The sequence below is a fragment of the Anolis carolinensis genome, unplaced genomic scaffold, assembly GCF_035594765.1.
Source record: "Anolis carolinensis isolate JA03-04 unplaced genomic scaffold, rAnoCar3.1.pri scaffold_13, whole genome shotgun sequence".
Classification (NCBI taxonomy): domain Eukaryota; kingdom Metazoa; phylum Chordata; class Lepidosauria; order Squamata; family Dactyloidae; genus Anolis; species Anolis carolinensis.
Window position 1 is genome coordinate 12936952 of NW_026943824.1, and position 23555 is coordinate 12960506.

The 23555-nt window shown below is 42.2% G+C and overlaps 1 protein-coding gene across 5 annotated transcripts in view; it reads right to left on the reverse strand.

Annotated features, from left to right (window-relative positions):
* Positions 1-23555, reverse strand: part of nthl1 (nth like DNA glycosylase 1) — a 76387-nt gene that overhangs the window by 50547 nt on the left and 2285 nt on the right. For all 5 annotated transcript variants that reach the window (XM_062964303.1, XM_062964299.1, XM_062964302.1 and 2 more), the window contains exons 2-4: positions 15883-16100; positions 3913-4083; positions 1876-2035 (exon numbers count right to left, since the gene is read on the reverse strand). In XM_062964303.1, the coding sequence (XP_062820373.1) occupies positions 1876-2035; positions 3913-4083; positions 15883-16100 (549 nt within the window). The remainder of the gene's footprint in view (positions 1-1875; positions 2036-3912; positions 4084-15882; positions 16101-23555) is intronic.

Genomic DNA, 23555 nt, shown 5'->3' on the forward strand with positions numbered 1-23555 from the left:
CCCTCCCTATTCAACTTGTACGCAGAACACATCATGCTTGAGGAATACAAGGCCGGAGTTAAAATTGCTGGAAGAAACATTAACAACCTTATATGCAGATGATACCACTCTGATGGCTGAAAGCGAGGAAGAGCTGAGGAGCCTTATCACCAAGGGGAAAGAAAGAAGAAAGTGCAAAAGCCGAGTGCAGTTAAACATCAAGAAAACCAAGATCATGGCAACCAGACCAATTGATAACTGGCAAATAGAAGGAGAAAATGTGGAGGCAGTGACAGACTTTATATTTCTAGGCGCGAAGATCACTGCAGCCAGGAAATCAGAAGAAGTTTACTTCTTGATGATGATCGAAGGGTTAGAAGGCACGATCATCAAGTTTGCAGACAACACAAAACTGGGAGGGATAGCTAACACTCCAGAAGACAGGAGCAGAATTCAAAACGATCTTGACAGACTAGAGAGATGGGCCGAAACTAACAAAAGGAAGTTCAACAGGGACAAATGCAAGAGACTTCACTTTGGCAGAAAAAAATGGAAATCAAAGATACAGAATGGGGGACGATGCCTGGCTTGACAGCCGTGTGTGCGAAAAAGACCTTGGAGTCCTCGTGGGGAGGAAGATGAACATGAGCCAACAATGTGATGCGGCAGCTAAAAAAGCCAGTGGGATTCTGGCCTGCATCAATAGGGGTATAGCGTCTAGATCCAGGGAAGTCCTGCTCCCCTCTATTCTGCCTTGGTCAGACCACACCTGGAATCACACTGTGTCCAATTCTGGGCACCGCAGATGAAGGGAGATGTTGACAAGCTGGAAAGCGTCCAGAGGAGGGCGACTAAAATGATGAAGGGTCTGGAGAACAAGCCCTATGAGGAGCGGCTTAAAGAACTGGGCATGTTTAGCCTGCAGAAGAGAAGGCTGAGAGGAGACATGAGAGCCATGTACAAATATGTGAAGGGAAGTCATACGGAAGAGGGAGGGAGCTTGTTTTCTGTTGCCCTGCAGACTAGGACACGGAACAATGGCTTCAAACTACAGGAAAGGAGATTCCACCTGAACATCAGGAAGAACTTCCTCACAGTGAGAAGGGCTGTTCAGCAGTGGAACTCTCTGCCCCAGACTGTGGTGGAGGCTCCTTCTTTGGAGGCTTTTAAGCAGAGGCTGGATGGCCATCTGTCGGGGGTGCTTTGAATGCGATTTCCTGCTTCTTAGCAGGGGGTTGGACTAGATGGCCCATGTGGTCTCTTCCAACTCTACTATTCTATGATTCTACGATTCTTGGGAGGAGAGCAATGGCCAACCTTGACCAAATAGTGAAGAGCAGAGACATCACACTGGACAAGAAGGTCCGCATAGTCAAAGCCACGGTCTTCCCCAGAGTAACCTATGGATGCGAGAGATGGACCATAAGGAAGGCTGAGCGAAGGAAGAGAGACGCTTTTGAACTCTGGTGCTGGAGGAAAATCCTGAGCGTGCCTTGGACCTTGGCAAGAAGATCCAACCAGTACATCCTCCAGGAAATAATGCCCAACGGCTGCTCACTGGAGGGAAGGAGATTAGAGGCAAAGTTGAAGTATTTGGCCACATCATGAGGAGACAGAAAACTTGGAAAAGGTCACGATGATGGGGAAAATGGAAGGGAAAAGGAAGAGGGGCCGACCAAGAGCGAGATGGATGGATGGGATCCTTGAGGTGACTGGCTTGACCTTGAAGGAACTGGGGGCGGCGACAGCCGACAGGGAGCTCTGGCCTGGACTGGTCCATGAGGTCACGAAGAGTCGGAAACAACTATGTGACTGAGAGAGAGAGAGAGAGATTTATTGCCATTGAACCTGTCCCCACACCTAAGGGCTGCCCTATAGAAGGAGGGAGTAGCGTACCGATTCCGGAGACGTCCTGCCAAGCGATGTCCATCACCAAATGGGCCATCTTGGGGCCGACCCCTGGCAGCTTGACCAGCTCTTCGACCGTCTTGGGGATGTCGCTGTCGTAGTCGCGCTTCAGGATGGCGGTGGTGTCCTTGATGTACTTCACTTTGCGCTGTGATTACAGGGAGAAAAATAATTGAATATGGTCTACTTTTGGGGAAATAGAGCCATTTTGCACACAACAACAACAACAACAACAAGGATGACGATTATTATTATTCCTGCCAACCTAGCAGTTCGAAAACATGCCAATGTGAGTAGATCAATAGGTACCGTTCCGCAGGAAGGTAACAGCGCTCCATGCAGTCATGCCAGTGGCCACATGACCTTGGAGGTGTCTACGGACAATGCTGGCTCTTCGGCTTAGAAATGGAGATGAGCACCAACGCACAGAGTCAGACATGACTGGACTTAACGTCAGGGGAAACCTTTACCTTTTTATTATTATCCAATAATAATAATCCAATACAACAGCCAGCAGCGTGTCTGCTGTGGACTCATTGTGTTGTGTTTCAAATAATAATAATAATAATAATAATAATAATAATAATAATAATAATAATAATGACAAAAAACCATAAATAAAAACATAAATAAAAACAATAAATAAAGACAAAAAACCAGTACAAGAAAACTGCACTACAAACTAGAGCTGACAGCTAGCACAACAAAACACTGAATGGAAAGTTCCTTGACAAAACTGAAGGAAAAGCTGATAAGTAGAAGACCTGGCTCTGGCTCACAAATGGGACCCTGAAGAAGGAGACAGAAGGCCTGATCCTTGCAGCCCAGGAGCAAGACATCAGAACAAAGGCAATTCAGGCCAAGATCGAAAAATCAGCTGATGACCCAAAATACAGACTTTGCAAGGAAACCAACAAAACCATTGATCATCTCCTCAGCTGCTGTAAGAAAATTGCACAGACAGACTACAAACAGAGGCACAACTATGTGGCCCAAATGATTCATTGGAACTTATGCCTCAAGCACCACCTCCCAGCAGCAAAGAAGTGGTGGGATCACAAACCTGCAAAAGTATTGGAAAATGAGCACGCAAAGATACTGTGGGACTTCCGAATCCAGACTGACAAAGTTCTGGAACACAACACACCAGACATCACAGTTGTGGAAAAGAACAAGGTTTGGATCATTGATGTCGCCATCCCAGGTGACAGTCGCATTGACGAAAAACAACAGGAAAAACTCAGCCGCTATCAGGACCTCAAGATTGAACTTCAAAGACTCTGGCAGAAACCAGTGCAGGTGGTCCCGGTGGTGATGGGCACACTGGGTGCCGTGCCAAAAGATCTCAGCCGGCATTTGGAAACAATAGACATTGACAAAATTACGATCTGCCAACTGCAAAAGGCCACCCTGCTGGGATCTGCACGCATCATCCGAAAATACATCACACAGTCCTAGACACTTGGGAAGTGTTCAACTTGTGGTTTTGTGAAACGAAATCCAGCATGTCTATCTTGTTTGCTGTGTCATAATAATAATAACAACAACAACAACAACAACAACAACAATAATAATACATCACACAGTCCTAGACACTTGGGAAGTGTTCGACTTGTGATTTTGTGAAATGAAATCCAGCATATCTATCTTGTTTGCTGTGTCATAATAAAATAATAATAATAATAATAATAATAATAATAATAATAATAATAATAATAATAGAAACTTGCATTCGTTCTACAGTGTAGAAGCACCCTTTACTGATGGGCTGATGTTTTTATTGTTGGGACAATTGTGTTATTGTTTTGTTATTGTTATTATATTGTTGTATCGGGCAAGGCCCCATGTAAGCCGCCCCGAGTCCCTTCAGGGAGATGGGGCGGGGTATAAAAATAAAGTTATTATTATTATTATTATTATTATTATTATTATTATTATTATTATTATTTACCTGCTATACGTTCTCCTTGAAGCCCTTGCTTGACCATTGCCTTCTCCCACTAGCAATCCAACCCAACCTCTCACCTTCCAAAACCCCACTGGATAGATGAGTTGACCCAAAACCGCATCATCGGTCTTCAGAACGTTGTCCACGGTGAGGCCATGTTCCCGGAGGCGCATCATGGCGGCTGAAGTGACCTGGTCCTTGGTTTGGCTGGAGAGCATCAGCGACAGGAGAACCTGATAGCGCATGACCTAGAACGAGGGATGAATGGAAGTGGACAGTCGGTGTCATTGGACCCAATGGGAAAGACACCGGTTTCAATGCCCAGGAAAGTCCCTGTGCAACCTATGGGTGCATCTACACTGTGGAATTAATGCAGTTTGATACACAACTTAATGCTAAGGAGATATGAAAGAAGTAATTTGGTAAGGTCCTTAGCCTTCCCTGCCAAAGAGTGCCAAACTGCCACTCCCAGGATCCTTTTGCCCTATGTTAGCTGCCTCAAGTCCTTACGTGGAGATGGAGGTGGGATAGAAAAATAAAGTTATTATTATTATTGACACAAAGACATAGTATGACACAGCAAACGAGATATATATGCTGGATTTTGTATTATAATAATAATTATTATTGACACAAAGACATAGTATGACACAGCAAATGAGATATATATGCTGGATTTTGTATTATAATAATAATAATTATTGACACAAAGACATAGTATGACACAGCAAATGAGATATATATGCTGGATTTTGTATTATAACAATAATTATTGACACAAAGACATAGTGTCATAGACAGAACGCCACCAAATAGAGTACAACACAGTTTATTAAAGTTACAGAACTGAGAAATGCCCGTAGGAAGCAAAGGACTAGGCAAACACTTGTCTTCAGTGTGAAAAGTAACAGAAACAGCTCCGTTTGAATTAAAACGGTTCGAAAGGATAAACCGGATTAAACAGGAGTTTAATCCAGATTAAAGCAAAAGTGCTTACTTCAGCCTGACAATTTAAACAAACAAAAGTTGGAAAACAGAGGTCAAAATGAACACAAAAAGCTGGCAGCAGATTCCTCTCTGCTACTCAAAAGCTACAGATGAGTAACTCAGGCTGTTTACTCCTCCGTGCAACGAGCGAAATCCGGGTCCAGGCACATCAATCAGGGTAACGACGGTCAGCATGGGTCCCAATCCGGTCCAAGGTCGAAAGCCAAGTGCAGACGTCCACAAGTTCCACCGATAGCCACAGAAGGGATAGTCCAGGGTCGTAGTCAGTCAGTCAGTCCAGCGTCAATCCAGAGTAGGTAATTAATGTCCGTCAAAAAGACGACGGAGGTCCAAGGTATCCAGCAACGAATCACACCCGTCTTCAGGAAGTTCCCCAACAAGAGCCCAAGCGTTCGTCCAGATTACCTTGCCCAACGCAATTAGCCATTGATCCTAAACCCCATTTTATCCCAGTTCATAACTCCTCATCGCTGTCAGCTGCTATCCTAATTCCAGGTGCCTCATCATCCTCATCCTCATCAGAGCTAAAACACCTTTGACTACGCCCCACAGCATCCCCAGCTGTGGATCCCGCTCCATCCCTCCAGCCCGTCCATGGGTCTGATCCTGCAACCCGCCAATTGCCTCCCATGCTATCATTGCCGGTGACACCCATATCCTCCCTCACACGAGTCCACTCCATGTCATCCTCCTCTGAACTAACCATCTCTTCCTCCATTCCCTCGGTAAAACCCTCAAATGAGTCTTCATCTGTTGGTTCTGCAAATAAGTCCCGGAGCCGTTTCCTTTCACGCTCCTCAAAAGAGTCTGACTCTCGAGGAGTCTTACGACCCCGTCTCCCAGTACCGGAGCCAGAAGGCTCAACCATAACACTATCCCCTCTCACAAAGGCCTCCTCCTCCAAAGGTGAGGACACAGCAGTGACCTCCTCGGCTACAGCGTTACGGCGCCCAGAAGTATCCAACTTCAATAAAGAGCGATGAAAGACGGGGTGGATCTTAAAAGAAGGTGGCAAGCGCAATCTAAACGCCACAGAAGAAATCTTCTTAACAATAGGAAAAGGTCCCAAATACCGTGGTGCAAACTTTCCCCCAGTATGTTTAATATATTTAGAGGATAACCAAACCAGATCCCCTTCATCTAACTCCTCCCCTGCTTGTCTATGGCGGTCTGCTTGAGTCTTCTGCGCTGCCTTAGCTTCTAATAACAACCGACGAGCAACATCATGTAAGGCAGCCATTTCAGAGGAGCGGTACACCGGATCAGGGGAAACCACATTGGTTGACGGCGCCACCCCTCCCCGCGGATGGAAGCCATAAGTTAACTCAAATGGTGTGTGTTGACTAGACATATGTACAGCGTTATTATAGGCAAATTCAGCCACCGACAACCATTTTACCCAAGCACTCGGTTGTTCTAGACAAAAACAACGCAAATACTGCTCCAACAACCCATTAACTCTCTCAGATTGTCCATCCGTTTGTGGATGAAAAGCAGAGGAGACATTCAACTTGGTTCCCAAACACTCATGGAAATGCCTCCAAAAACGAGACACAAATTGAGGAGCTCTGTCAGAGATAATAACCTCAGGAGCCCCATGCAAACGGAAAATATGCTTGGTAAAAAGTAAAGCCAATGTAGGAGCTGCTGGAATCGTTGAACAAGGTATAAAATGAGCCATTTTAGAAAATAGATCCACCACCACCCAAATACATGTATAACCCCCTGACCTAGGCAAGTCAGAAATGAAATCCATAGAAATAATCTGCCATGGTCTCTCAGGAACAGGCAATGAAGATAATAATCCCCTAGGGCGCCCGACAGGCGTCTTGCTCTGCTGACATACTGCACAGCTATCACAATAACGGAGAATGTCCTGTCGCATTTTAGGCCACCAATAATTTCTGGTAATAGATTGTACAGTCTTAAACCTACCAAAATGCCCAGCCATCGGTTCATCATGATGTGCCCTAATGACTTCCAACCTGAGTGCACCCGCCGGTACATAAACTTGTCCATTACGTACCAATACCCCCTCCTGGTCCTGTAAATGAGGCAGCGCAGTACGAGTCCCTACCGAAAGCAATATGAGTTGCTCTTGAGTCCAGTTGTCGTTCTTTTGAGCCTCTAGAATTTGAGTGTGTAAACCAGCCTCGTTTTCTACCACGCATAAAGAAGCAGTAGGCAATATTGTCTGACGCACTGTTTGCTCGCAAGTTTTAAACTCAGGCTTACGAGATAGATTTACCTTCCCTTCCACAAACTGAACCTTAAAGTTGAACCTAGAGAAAAACAAGGCCCATCGAATCTGGCGTTGATTCAATTTCTTGGCAGTTTGTAAATGTTCTAAGTTCTTGTGGTCAGATCTGACCACAATTTGATGACGTGCGCCCTCTAACCAGTGCCGCCACACCTCAAAAGCCACCTTTATAGCCAACAATTCCTTTTCCCAGATGGTGTAATTTTGTTCAAAAGGTGTTAGTTGTCTGGAGTAGAATCCACAGGGACGCAAGGTCCCTGATGAATCCCTTTGAGATAATACAGCCCCCAACGCATAACTAGAAGCGTCTGCTTCTACTATGAATGATTTATCAATGTCTGGATGTATTAGTATATTATCAGCTTGGAAACTAGATTTCAACTGTATAAACGCATCGTGAGCCTCCCGTCCCCACACAAACGGTTGCTTCTTACGTAAGAGTTGTGTTAAAGGTACAGTAAGTTTAGCAAAGTTTGGAATAAACTCCCGATAGTAATTAGCAAACCCCAAGAATCGCTGTACATCTTTTTTAGACTTGAGTTCTTGCCAAGAGTTGACTGCATCAACTTTGTGCGGGTCCATTTTTAGTTCCTTTCCCGAAACTACATGTCCCAGAAACTCAACCTCAGACACGTGAAATACACATTTGGAGGCCTTAGCAAAAAGCCCATTATCCCGTAAACGTTGTAACACCTGCCTTACATGCTGCTGATGTTCCTTTTCATCCTTAGAGAAAATTAATATATCGTCCAAATAAACCACTACAAATTGATCAATTAAATCTCTAAATACATCATTTATGAATCTTTGGAAGACAGCAGGTGCATTGCATAATCCGAAAGGCATCACACGGAACTCGTGACATCCGAAGCACGTGTTAAATGCCGTCTTCCATTCGTCACCTTCCCGTATTCTAATCAAGTTATACGCCCCCCGTAGATCAAGTTTAGTAAAGATCTTAGCCCCTTGTACTCTCGATAGTAATTCCGAAATCAAAGGTAGTGGATATCTATCACGAATGGTGTGCTTGTTAAGAACCCGATAGTCGCATACTAGTCTAAGCTCCCCTGTCTTTTTAGCCACAAAGAACACAGGTGCAGCAGTTGGAGAGCTAGATGGGCGAATAAACCCTTTGGCTAGGTTCTCGTCAAGAAATTCTCTCAAGGCTTGTCTTTCTGGTACCGTTAGAGCGTACAACCTTCCTGCTGGTAACTTAGCGCCTTCTACCAATCTAATCGCACAATCGTATGGTCTATGAGGCGGCAACTTATCCGCTTCTCTCTTACAAAACACATCTTGAAATTCCCTATATTCAGTAGGTACGCCCTCCATGTCAATCTGAGAAGAATTTAACGCAAAACATCCCTGCCTCTTAAAAGCTATAGTACGCTTCACCCAATCCACTTGAGGATTTACTAAAGTTAACCAATCCATTCCCGGGATTACATTGTATCTTGGTAACCGTGTAATGTCCCATACAAATTCTCCAGTTACTCCTTGTACCTCCCACGTTATTTCTGAGGTTTCACGATTAACCACCCCAGACTCCAGTAGTTTCCCGTCCGCTCCTTCCACCCATATATCGCATGCTTTACGTACTGTAGGAAGCCTATGTTTCCTTGCAAACCCAACATCCACATACGAGACCGTAGCCCGAGTCCAGCAGTGCCAGAGTAGAAGCAAGTTCTTTTCCCCCAACAGATAAAGAAATGGGTACAAAAACATGTTTCTTCCCCTCAAGTGACTGCTTTATAAGCCCTAATGCGTTGGACTCACGTCGCACTAGGGCTGACCTTTTCCCGAAAGCTGAGAAGGCTTAACGTTACAATTCCTAGCAAAATGCCCAGCAGTCCCACAATATAAACATAATCCCAATTGCCTTCTACGGTCTTTTTCTGCCGTTGACAATTTTCTAAACACCCCAAGTTCCATAGGCTCCTCCCCCTTTGCCACAGGTGCCCTAGGCGCAGATACAGATGGTGCATACATAGCCCTAGACTGTTTACGAGATTCAAACCGGGCGTCTAAACGCAAAACCTTAGCCACCAAAGCGTCCCAGTTTTCTGCCGGCTCTAATCGCGCCAGTTCATCTTGGAGATAATCATTCAAACCAGCAATAAACAAAAGCATAAACGCGTTCTCTCCCCAATCTAATTGATGACGAAAAGAGTTAAACTTATTTAAATAGTCCAAAACAGACCCTTTTCCCTGTTTTAACCGATAAAGAGCCCAGCTAGCATTTTTCATACGGAGAGGATCCCCAAAAGTCTCTGATAATAATTTCTTGAAATCATCTAAATTGTCCTTGACTGGGTCATTTCCCAGTATCAAATTAGTTGCCCATTGTCCCGCAGGACCGGTCAATAGACTCAAAATAAATGCCACCTTGCTGGTGTCCGTAGGAAAAGCTTGTGCGCTAATCTGAGAAAAATAAAGTTCAATTTGTGCCAAAAAAGTGGACAATTTGTTTCGAGACCCATCAAAACGTTCAGGAGTCATTACGTGTCCTTTAGCTGGCTGTGCTGCTTGTGCAGCGTAAAATGCAGCCTGCAGCTGGTCAAAACGGGCCTTAAGTTCCTCCATCGTCTTCTTGACGTGGATACCTCACTAGAAAAACTTTCTTTTAAGGCGTTGGGCAATCTGTCATAGACTGAACGCCACCAAATAGAGTACAACACAGTTTATTAAAGTTACAGAACTGAGAAATGCCCGTAGGAAGCAAAGGACTAGGCCAGGGGTCCCCAAACTTTTTAAACAGGGGGCCAGTTCACAATCCTTCGGACTGTTGATGGGCCGGACTATAGTTGGCCACTGAGCAATAATAATAATAATAATAATAATAATAATAATAATAATAATAATAATAAAGAGGGTTGGAAGAGACTCTTTGGGCCATTGAGTCCAATCCCCTTCTGCCTTTGTGCACTGAAAGCACAAGCAAAGCATCCCTGACAGATGGCCACCCAGCCTCAATGTTAATAATAACAATAACAATAACAATAAAATGTGCTGTGCCAAAAGATCTCAGCCGGCATTTGGAAACAATAGACATTGACAAAATTACGATCTGCCAACTGCAGAAGGCCACTCTACTGGGATCTGCACGCATCATCCGAAAATACATCACACAGTCCTAGACACTTGGGAAGTGTTCGACTTGTGATTTTGTGAAATGAAATCCAGCAGATCTATCTTGTTTGCTGTGTCATACTTATAATAAAAAAGGGTTGGAAGACACCCTTAGTCCAACCCCCTTCTGCCTCTGCGCACCAAAAGCACAAGCAAAGCATCCCTGACAGATGGCCACTCAGCCTCAATGTTAATAATAATAATAATAATAATAATAATAATAATAATAATAATAGGGTTGTAAGAGAAGAAGAGACCCCTTGGATCATTTAGCCGAACCCCCTTCTGCCCTTGTGCCATAGGGGCCGGATAAAAGGCTTCGATGGGCCGCATCCGGCCCCCGGGCCTTAGTTTGGGGACCCCTGGACTAGGCAAACACTTGTCTTCAGTGTGAAAAGTAACAGAAACAGCTCCGTTTGAATTAAAACGGTTCGAAAGGATAAACCGGATTAAACAGGAGTTTAATCCGGATTAAAGCAAAAGTGCTTACTTCAGCCTGACAATTTAAACAAACAAAAGTTGGAAAACAGAGGTCAAAATGAACACAAAAAGCTGGCAGCAGATTCCTCTCTGCTACTCAAAAGCTACAGATGAGTAACTCAGGCTGTTTACTCCTCCGTGCAACGAGCGAAATCCGGGTCCAGGCACATCAATCAGGGTAACGACGGTCAGCATGGGTCCCAATCCGGTCCAAGGTCGAAAGCCAAGTGCAGACGTCCACAAGTTCCACCGATAGCCACAGAAGGGATAGTCCAGGGTCGTAGTCAGTCAGTCAGTCCAGCGTCAATCCAGAGTAGGTAATTAATGTCCGTCAAAAAGACGACGGAGGTCCAAGGTATCCAGCAACGAATCACACCCGTCTTCAGGAAGTTCCCCAACAAGAGCCCAAGCGTTCGTCCAGATTACCTTGCCCAACGCAATTAGCCATTGATCCTAAACCCCATTTTATCCCAGTTCATAACTCCTCATCGCTGTCAGCTGCTATCCTAATTCCAGGTGCCTCATCATCCTCATCCTCATCAGAGCTAAAACACCTTTGACTACGCCCCACAGCATCCCCAGCTGTGGATCCCGCTCCATCCCTCCAGCCCGTCCATGGGTCTGATCCTGCAACCCGCCAATTGCCTCCCATGCTATCATTGCCGGTGACACCCATATCCTCCCTCACACGAGTCCACTCCATGTCATCCTCCTCTGAACTAACCATCTCTTCCTCCATTCCCTCGGTAAAACCCTCAAATGAGTCTTCATCTGTTGGTTCTGCAAATAAGTCCCGGAGCCGTTTCCTTTCACGCTCCTCAAAAGAGTCTGACTCTCGAGGAGTCTTACGACCACGTCTCCCAGTACCGGAGCCAGAAGGCTCAACCATAACACATAGTATGACACAGCAAATGAGATATATATGCTGGATTTTGTATTGTAATAATAATAATTACTGACACAAAGACATAGTAGGACACAGCAAATGAGATATATATGCTGGATTTCATATTACAAAATCACAAGTCGAACACTTCCCAAGTGTTTAGGACTGTGTGATATATTATGTATTATTATTATTATTATTATATTGCTATTATTATTATTATTTTATTGTATGATACAAGTTAGATATGCTGGTTAGATATGCACAGCAAACAAGTTAGATATTATTATTATTATTATTATTATTATTATTATTATTATTATTACATTGAAGTGTGGTGGTGAAAGAGGAGTCAAGCTGCATTCATTTGACAGCGTAGACTCATTCTTAGTCCATCCAAATTGAAGAATGAATGCAGTTTGATACCACTTTGACTGCCATGGCTCAATGCTAGCGAATCCTGGGAGTTGAAGTGTTCCCGTAACCATTAGAACACATTCTAAAGCCCCCTATTATTGAACATAAAGCAGCCTTTGGGGGTTAAACAACAGCCTGGCACAAAATCAAGATCTAGTATCCAATAACTAACCCCACAAAATCAAGATCTAGTATCCAATAACTAACCCCACAAAATCAAGATCTAGTATCCAATAATTAACCCCACAAAATCAAGATCTAGTATCCAATAATTAACCCCACAAAATCAAGATCTAGTATCCAATAACTAACCCCACAAAATCAAGATCTAGTATCCATTAACTAACCCCACAAAATCAAGATCTAGTATCCAATAACTAACCCCACAAAATCAAGATCTAGTATCCATTAACTAACCCCACAAAATCAAGATCTAGTATCCAATAATTAACCCCACAAAATCAAGATCTAGTATCCAATAACTAACCCCACAAAATCAAGATCTAGTATCCAATAACTAACCCCACAAAATCAAGATCTAGTATCCATTAACTAACCCCACAAAATCAAGATCTAGTATCCAATAACTAACCCCACAAAATCAAGATCTAGTATCCAATAACTAACCCCACAAAATCAAGATCTAGTATCCAATAACTAACCCCACAAAATCAAGATCTAGTATCCAATAACTAACCCCACAAAATCAAGATCTAGTATCCATTAACTAACCCCACAAAATCAAGATCTAGTATCCAATAATTAACCCCACAAAATCAAGATCTAGTATCCAATAATTAACCCCACAAAATCAAGATCTAGTATCCAATAACTAACCCCACAAAATCAAGATCTAGTATCCAATAACTAACCCCACAAAATCAAGATCTAGTATCCATTAACTAACCCCACAAAATCAAGATCTAGTATCCAATAACTAACCCCACAAAATCAAGATCTAGTATCCATTAACTAACCCCACAAAATCAAGATCTAGTATCCAATAACTAACCCCACAAAATCAAGATCTAGTATCCAATAACTAACCCCACAAAATCAAGATCTAGTATCCAATAATTAATCCCACAAAATCAAGATCTAGTATCCTATAACTAACCCCACAAAATCAAGATGTAGTATCCAATAATTAACCCCACAAAATCAAGATCTAGTATCCAATAACTAACCCCACAAAATCAAGATCTAGTATCCAATAATTAACCCCACAAAATCAAGATCTAGTATCCAATAATTAACCCCACAAAATCAAGATCTAGTATCCAATAATTAATCCCACAAAATCAAGATCTAGTATCCAATAACTAACCCCACAAAATCAAGATCTAGTATCAAATAACTAACCCCACAAAATCAAGATCTAGTATCCTATAACTAACCCCACAAAATCAAGATCTAGTATCCAATAACTAACCCCACAAAATCAAGATGTAGTATCCAATAATTAACCCCACAAAATCAAGATCTAGTATCCAATAACTAACCCCACAAAATCAAGATCTAGTATCCAATAATTAATCCCACAAAATCAAGATCTAGTATCCTATAACTAACCCCACAAAATCAAGATCTAGTATCCAATAATTAATCCCACAAAATCAAGATCTAGTATCCTATAACTAACCCCACAAAATCAAGATGTAGTATCCAATAATTAACCCCACAAAATCAAGATCTAGTATCCAATAACTAACCCCACAAAATCAAGATCTAGTATCCAATAATTAATCCCACAAAATCAAGATCTAGTATCCAATAATTAACCCCACAAAATCAAGATCTAGTATCCAATAAGTAACCCCACAAAATCAAGATCTAGTATCCAATAATTAACCCCACAAAATCAAGATCTAGTATCCAATAAGTAACCCCACAAAATCAAGATCTAGTATCCAATAATTAATCCCACAAAATCAAGATGTAGTATCCAATAACTAACCCCACAAAATCAAGATGTAGTATCCAATAACTAACCCCACAAAATCAAGATCTAGTATCCAATAATTAACCCCACAAAATCAAGATCTAGTATCCGATAATTAAGTCCACAAAATCAAGATCTAGTATCCAATAATTAATCCCACAAAATCAAGATGTAGTATCCAATAACTAACCCCACAAAATCAAGATCTAGTATCCAATAATTAACCCCACAAAATCAAGATCTAGTATCCAATAGGTAACCCCATAAAATCAAGATCTAGTATCCTATAACTAACCCCACAAAATCAAGATCTAGTATCCAATAACTAACCCCACAAAATCAAGATCTAGTATCCAATAAGTAACCCCACAAAATCAAGATGTAGTATCCAATAATTAAGTCCACAAAATCAAGATTTAGTATCCAATAAGTAACCCCACAAAATCAAGATCTAGTATCCTATAACTAACCCCACAAAATCAAGATCTAGTATCCAATAACTAACCCCACAAAATCAAGATCTAGTATCCAATAATTAAGTCCACAAAATCAAGATTTAGTATCCAATAACTAACCCCACAAAATCAAGATCTAGTATCCAATAATTAAGTCCACAAAATCAAGATCTAGTATCCAATAACTAACCCCACAAAATCAAGATCTAGTATCTAATAACTAACCCCACAAAATCAAGATCTAGTATCCAATAAGTAACCCCCAAAAATCAAGATGTAGTATCCAATAATTAACCAATTCAAGTTTGGTATCACTTGAATTGTCAGGGCTCAGTGCTGTGGGATCCTGGGAGTTTTAGTTTGCCACTATTGGGCAGAGAAACCCAAAGAGGGTCAAAACAACAACTTCTATGGGACTATAGCAGTTATAAGTGAATTTGTTCTACAGCGTGGAAGCACCTTTGGGCAGAGAAGGCTCAAGACCTTAGAAAACTACATCTACCAGGACTCTACAGCCTCGAGCCACAGCAGTTAGAAGTGGTGCCAAAACGGCAAGAATAATATATGCCAAGTATTGGAAAAAGAAAGAAAACCCTGAGTTAAGCTGCTGGTTAAATAAGGTGCTGGAAATAATGAATATGGATAAATTGACGTATTTATTAAAAAATAATCATGGCATACCAAAAAAGCAAACAAATTGGGATCTGATAAAAAATTATTTGAGGGAAAAGCAAATGAAGGTGTTAATTTAAACAGATGTTTTGTTGACATAGATTGAATGTAAGAAGATGCTGACACTAAAGAGAAAAAAAAACAAGAAAAAGAAATCCAAAAAACTTTTTTAAAGTATCTGTGTAAGAGATAGAAGTCAATTCTTTTATTTTATTTTATTTTAATCTTAATTTTTTCTCTCTCTCTCCCTCTTGTCATGAATACAGTAGTCTCACTTATCCAACATAAACGGGCTGGCAGAATGTTGGATAAGCGAATATGTTGGATAATAAGGAGAGATTAAGAAAAAGCCTATTAAACACCAAAATAGGTTATGATTTTACAAATTAAGCACCAAAACATCATGTTATACAACAAATTTGACAGAAAAAAGTAGTTCATTACACATTAATGCTATGTAGTAATTACTGTATTTATGAATTTAGCACCAAAATATCACGATATATTGAAAACATTGACTACAAAAAGGTGTTGGATAATCCAGAATGTTGGATAAGTGAGACTCTACTGTATCTAGAAATATTCTTTTTTCTTTTTTATCCCCGTTTTATTCCCTCTCCCCCTTATTTTTCTTCCTCTTTCACCTATTTCCTTCAACCCCTTTCCTAAAAACCCATTTGTTCTCACACTTTCACTGTAAATTTTATTTGAAAATCTAATAAAACTTATTTTAAAAAAAGAAAGAAGAAGTGGTGCCAAAACGGCATTAATCCCACAGTGCGGATGCACCGGCCTCACCTCCGGAAGGGCATCGGCGTCGTAGCATTTCCCGGCTCCCATCTGGTCCACGGGAGCATCTTTCGCCTTCCTCATTTCCCGAATGTTGCTCAGGTGCTGCTCCCAATTCCGGGGCTCCCATCTCTTCCTTTTGGGTGCCTCCTTGGCCCCATTTTCTCCAGGAGAGTCATAGGCAATGTGGACTTTGCTCCTCTTTCGGGCCAGGATTCCACCGGATGCTGGAAGGAAAAAAAACTTGGTGAATCAGTCTCATCTACACTGTCATATTAATGTAATTTTGGCATCAGTTGGAGCTGCCATGTACTCATGAGATGGGAGTTCTAGTTTGACATAGTAGCAGTATATCATCTACAAACATCTACACCAGGGGTCCTCAAACTTTTTAAGTGGAGGGCCGATTCACAGTCCCTCAGACTGTTGGGGGGCCGGACTAGGATGAAATACAGTAGAGTCTCACTTATCAACATAAACGGGCCGGCAGAACATTGGATAAGCGAATATGTTGGATAATAAGGAGGGATTAAGGAAAAGCCTATTAAACATCAAATTAGGTTATGCTTTTACAAATTAAGCATCAAAACATCATGTTATATCACAAATTTGACAGAAAAGTAGTTCAATACACAGTAATGCTATGTAGAAATTACTGTATTTACGAACTTGGCACCAAAATATCATGATGTATTGAAAACACTGACTACAAAAAAGCGTTGGATAATCCAGAACGTTGGATAAGCGAGACTCTACTGTAGTACAAAATTAGGATTATTGTTGTTGTGTGCCTTCAAGTCATCTCAGACTTAGGTCAACCCTATGGTCACAAAGATTCGGAAAGGACTGAATGAATAAACAACAACAAGGTCCAAAGTTTAGGACAGAGGCCAGGTCAATGACCTTGGAGGGCCACATCTGACACATCAGCCTTAGTTTGGTGACCCCTGATCTAGAAAATCTCATAAGACCATAGGTAAGCAAAGAGGTCTCCAAAGACCATCTAGATGGTCTCATAAGACCATAGGTAAGGAAAAGGACCTCAAAGACCATCTAGATGGTCTCATAAGACCATAGGTAAGGAAAGGGATCCTCAAAGGCCATCTAGATGGTCTCATAAGACCATAGGTAAGGAAAGGGACCCTCAAAGGCCATCTAGATGGTCTCATAAGACCATAGGTAAGGAAAGGGACCCTCAAAGGCCATCTAGATGGTCTCATAAGTCCATAGGTAAGGAAAGGGACCTCAAAGGCCATCTAGATGACCTCATCAGGCCATCAGAAGACCATAGGTAAGGAAAGGGACCTGAAAGACCATCTAGATGGTCTCATAAGACCATAGGTAAGGAAAGGGACCCTCAAAGGCCATCTAGATGGTCTCGTAAGTCCATAGGTAAGGAAAGGGACCTCAAAGGCCATCTAGATGACCTCATCAGGCCATCAGAAGACCATAGGTAAGGAAAGGGACCTGAAAGACCATCTAGATGGTCTCATAAGACCATAGGTAAGGAAAGGGACCCTCAAAGGCCATCTAGATGGTCTCGTAAGTCCATAGGTAAGGAAAGGGACCTCAAAGGCCATCTAGATGACCTCATCAGGCCATCAGAAGACCATAGGTAAGGAAAGGGACCCTTAAAGGCCATCTAGACGGTCTCATAAGACCATAGGTAAGGAAAGGGACCCTCAAAGGCCATCTAGATGACCTCATCAGGCCATCAGAAGACCATAGGTAAGGAAAGGGACCCTTAAAGGCCATCTAGACGGTCTCATAAGACCATAGGTAAGGAAAGGGACCCTCAAAGGCCATCTAGATGACCTCATCAGGCCATCAGAAGACCATAGATAAGGAAAGGGACCCTTAAAGACCATCTAGGCAATCTCATAAGACCATAGGTAAGAAAAGGGACCTCAAAAGACCATCTAGATGGTCTCATAAGACCATAGGTAAGCAAAGAGACCTCCAAAGACCATCTAGATCAGGGGTCCCCAAACTAAGGCCCGGGGGCCGGATGCGGCCCATCGAAGCCATTTATCCGGCCCCCATGGCACAAGGACATAAGGGGGTTGGGCTAAATGACCCAAGGGGTCTCTTTTTCTCTTACAACCCCTATTATTATTATTATTATTATTATTATTATTATTATTAATAGCATTAAGGCTGGGTGGCCATCTGTCAGGGGTGCTTTGCTTGTGCTTTCGGTGCACAAAGGCAGAAGGGGATTGGACTCAATGGCCCAAAGGGTCTCTTCCAACCCTTTTATTATTATTATTGCTATTATTATTATTATTATTATTATTATTAACATTGAGGCTGGGTGGCCATCTGTCAGGGGTGCTTTGCTTGTGTTTTCGGTGCACAAAGACAGAAGGGGATTGGACTCAATGGCCCAAAGGGTCTCTTCCAAACCTCTTTTTATTATTATTGCTGTTATTTATTATTATTATTATTATTATTATTATTATTATTATTATTATTATTATTAACTAGCTGTGCCCGGCCATGCGTTGCTGTGGCGAAGTACGGTAGTATGGGAAATCAGATAATCTGTATTTTATAGGTAGTGTGGAAGAGACCTACGTGAGGCCTAACTCTGCCTGTCCCCTGGGGTGAGTGGGTTGCTAGGAGACCAAGTGGGCGGAGCTTAGCCTTCTAACTGGCAGCAATTGGATGAAAGCAGTTATTCCTCTCCCTCTAATTAGGACTTTATCTTTCTTTTCTTTTTGTTGTATGAACGTAGAGGCATGGATGAGGGGTTGTGCTGCCAAGTTTAGTGTTTCTGGGATGTGTAGTTTTGTTGTTTTGTCCTAGGCCGAAATTTCATTACCCTTTTATATATATAGATTATTGCTCGGTGGCCAACTATAGTCCGGCCCTCCAACAGTCCAAAGGATTGTGAACTGGCCCCCTGTTTAAAAAGTTTGGGGACCCCAGAACTAGATGGTCTCATAAGACCATAGGTAAGGAAAGGGACCTCAAAGACCATCTAGATGGTCTCATAAGATCATAGGTAAGGAAAGGGACCCTTAAAGGCCATCTAACGGTCTCATAAGACCATAGGTAAGGAAAGGGACCTCAAAGACCATCTAGATGGTCTCATAAGACCGTAGGTAAGGAAAGGGACCCTCAAAGGCCATCTAGATGGTCTCATAAGACCATAGGTAAGGAAAGGGACCTCAAAGACCATCTAGATGGTCTCATAAGACCATAGGTAAGGAAAGGGACCTCAAAGGCCATCTAGATGGTCTCATAAGACCATAGGTAAGGAAAGGGACCTCAAAGACCATCTAGATGGTCTCATAAGACCATAGGTAAGGAAAGGGACCCTCAAAGGCCATCTAGATGGTCTCATAAGACCATAGGTAAGGAAAGGGACCTCAAAGACCATCTAGATGGTCTCATAAGACCATAGGTAAGGAAAGGGACCTCAAAGACCATCTAGATGGTCTCATAAGACCGTAGGTAAGGAAAGGGACCCTCAAAGGCCATCTAGATGGTCTCATAAGACCATAGGTAAGGAAAGGGACCTCAAAGACCATCTAGATGGTCTCATAAGACCATAGGTAAGGAAAGGGACCTCAAAGGCCATCTAGATGGTCTCATAAGACCATAGGTAAGGAAAGGGACCTCAAAGACCATCTAGATGATCTCATAAGACCATAGGTAAGGAAAGGGACCCTCAAAGGCCATCTAGATGGTCTCATAAGACCATAGGTAAGGAAAGGGACCTCAAAGACCATCTAGATGGTCTCATAAGACCATAGGTAAGGAAAGGGACCCTCAAAGGCCATCTAGACAGTCTCATAAGACCATAGGTAAGGAAAGGGACCTCAAAGACCATCTCGATGGTCTCATAAGACCATAGGTAAGGAAAGGGACCTCAAAGACCATCTAGATGGTTTCATTAGACCATAGGTAAGGAAAGGGACCTCAAAGACCATCTAGATGGTCTCATAAGACCATAGGTAAGGAAAGGGACCTCAAAGGCCATCTAGACAGTCTCATAAGACCATAGGTAAGGAAAGGGACCTCAAAGACCATCTAGATGGTCTCATAAGACCATAGGTAAGGAAAGGGACCTCAAAGACCATCTAGATGGTTTCATTAGACCATAGGTAAGGAAAGGGACCTCAAAGACCATCTAGATGGTTTCATTAGACCATAGGTAAGGAAAGGGACCTCAAAGACCATCTAGATGGTTTCATTAGACCATAGGTAAGGAAAGGGACCTCAAAGACCATCTAGATGGTCTCATAAGACCATAGGTAAGGAAAGGGACCCTCAAAGGCCATCTAGACAGTCTCATAAGACCATAGGTAAGGAAAGGGACCTCAAAGACCATCTAGATGGTCTCATAAGACCATAGGTAAGGAAAGGGACCCTCAGAGGCCATCTAGATGACCTCATCAGGCCATCAGAAGACCATAGATAAGGAAAGGGACCCTTAAAGACCATCTAGACAATCTCATAAGACCATAGGTAAGGAAGGAGACCTCCAAAGACCATCTAGATGGTCTCATAAGAACATTGGTAAGGAAAGGGCCCCCCAAAGGCCATCTAGACAATCTCATAAAACCATAGGTAAGAAAAGGGGCCCTCAAAGGCCATCTCGATAGTCTCATATGACCATAGGTAAGGAAAGTGACCTCCAAAAGCAATCTAGATGGTCTCATAAGGCCATAGGTAAGGAAAGGGGCCCCCAAAGGCCATCTAGACAATCTCATAAAACCATAGGTAAGACGGTCTCATAGGACCATAGGTAAGGAAAGTGACCTCCAAAAGTCATCTAGATGGTCTCATAAGGCTGTAGCTAAGCAAAGAGACTTTCAAAGACCATCTAGACGATCTCATAAGGCTATAAGTAAGCAAAGAGACCTCCAAAGACCAGGTTGACTTAGGTCAAGGCTAACTCTGGGTGCCTCTGCACTGTCGAATAACTGCAGTTCTGTGCCACTTTAATTGCTTTGTCTCAATGCACGGCAATCCTGGGAGCTGTAATTTGACAAAGACTTTTCGTAGTTTGGTGCATCACCAAACTACTGTAGCGGAAACCAGATTTCTTTTTCCCAAAGAAAGCAGTTTACTAAAAGTTTCCTGCAGCTGCAGAGGTTCATCCCACGCACAACTAGATGCTCAAAAGGGAGAACGCCGCAGACAGGGTCGAGTGTCTATTTATACAATTCAGTGGGTTCAGTTTACGACCGCCCACATATCAAACCATTGGTGCATATTTGTGGTGCAGTATTACATTTCATTACTTTCGTTTCTCTCAAAACACATGATTTCAGGGAAACCATGTGATAACCCATCGGCTGTGTTCCTGGCCTGCTCGTACCTCCTTATATGGCCATTTCCTCCTACCCCTTCATTCCTGCCTTATTCCCCCATTTTTTTTTTTTTTTTTTTTTTTTTTTTGCGAAGCGTGTATACAAAAGCTGAAGCAAACTAAATGAGCAGACTTATGGGTCCCTCCAATCCCTTCTAGCTTGTAGCCAAGCTATCTTTTCAGTGGAAAATGAGCGCAGAATAGCATTTGTACATAGTTTCATCACCAGAGGTAAACAACACATGAGGATTAAAAATATTAATCAGGTTTTAGAAAGGACATAGTCCACAGTAGAATTCTGATCTAGCCCAGTCATTTGGCTTCTTCCGATGATGGATTTGTTGCTATGGCCAGAGGTGGCCATTCACATACATGTCCAACTTTCAGGTCTTTTCAGTCTTTGGCATAAAGTCAAACTGGGGGTGTGTTTCCTCTTCCTTGATCAAAGGAATAATGTTCAGTTAATTTGAAGAAAGTCTCTTTGTCCAATCAAGTCTCTAGTCTCTAAGAATTGTCTCTGTGTAAAGAAAAATCTGTAAAGAAAATCTCCATCTCTCACAGGGCTTTAGCTGTCATACTCAGTATACCCAGTGTGTGGCGTGGGGTAGACTTAAACTCCTGCGCGTTTTGGATTCCAAAACAGGCCTTCCAGTAATAATGCCTTATGGATCTCCATTTTGGAAAACAGGCCTCTCAGTAACAATGCCTTATGGATCTCCAATTTAGGAACAGGAGTCCAAAAAAAAAAAGCTGAAAAAGAAAACAGGAAGACAGTGAGAGAGAAATGGGGGAGGGGGAACGGATTACCCATCTGTCGATCATCCTGTTCGGCATCACTTTTGTCTCAGCCAATCTTGTTGAAATCCCTTGTCTCTCCACGGGTGGGGCAGGTAGGCCACTATTCAGCTCCCAAACGACCCCTCCATGGCCTCTTAAGAAATGATTCCTCCATGGGCCTTCTTCCGCGATCTGCAGTAATCCTTTTTACTCTGGTCCTGCTGCAATGGTTAACTTATTTTATTCTTTGTCACATTGTCTCCGTGCTATATCCTCCTTTTGGCTTAAAAAGCAAGGTTGTTAGATGGCATATAAAAAGTCCCTCATTGTCTCTCAAATCCGGCAAAAATCCGAATTATTTGCAATGTCCCGTTACAAAAGGTCCTAACCAGGAGAGTTGGGTCAAAATAGAAAATTGTATGTTGTTGAGTTGGTCAGCCCTTACAGCCTCCAGCCTGATGCCACACTCCATCACAGCCTTAGCACTCAGCAACACCTATAGGCCCTCCCAGGCCTCTCAATAAACATGTCTCATAGACTTCTGGGTTTTATCCCATACAGGAGTTCAGGACCTGTAGCAAAAAACAATGAGAGGGAAAAGAAGGGGAGGGAAACACTCATCCTTCCAGGCTGTATGGCTCTTGAAGCACTCTCTCTAGTCGTTTCGCTCACATCCACGGCAGGCCTCCTCAGAGGTTGTGCCTTTGACAACACACTCATCTGTCTTGAAATCCAACAAAATCTTTCTTCTCCGCATCTTTTTCTTTTCCTTTCCGCAAACGATTTAACAATCGTGTATCCACTTGCTGCAATGCAATCTTCCACTCCAGTCCTGCTGCAGTGTTAAACTTACTCAATTCCCCTTTTACACCGACTCGTTGAACAGATCAAAATTTGTTAGTAACACACGTTGAAAAGCCTCCTGCCGCTTCTCAAATCTGGCAAAATCCAGGCTGGGGGCGATGGAAAAAATGCCCCTATTTGCAGGATCTAATGTCCCATTTTACAAAAGTCCTAGTCCTCCCTTTCCGTAACCTTTAGAAAGAGTTGGGCCAAAGTCACAAAGTCCAGAATCCAAATCTCACAAAATTATTATGAAGCACTAGCTCCCTTTTTGAATAAAATGTCAATAAAAAAAAATTTAAAAATCAATGTCAGTTCTTAATCCTTCTGTGTCAGGAATATGGGGTCAATTTTTTTTTTTTTTTTCAAAAACAAATATATATATATATATTTTTTCTTGCACTGCCAACTTGTGACAGTTTTCCATACAAAGTCTCTACAACCAATAACTCCTCTCCTTGTATTCCAAAGTGCTGCAAAAAAAAGAACCTCCAACATTTCCCTATAACCTGTAAGGGGTTTAAAGTCTGTAGCACCATGTTCTCTAAAAACACTGAAGCATTGTTCTTTCAAAACAAGGATTTTTTTTTTTCAAGCCTAAGACCATTTTTTTTTTCAAAAAAAAAAATATCTACAGCTTCCGAATTGCTTCTGAACAAATCTACTAACATTGTTTATAACTCTTTATGCATTTTGAATTCAACACATACATCTCATTCACACAAAGTCCACAGGAATT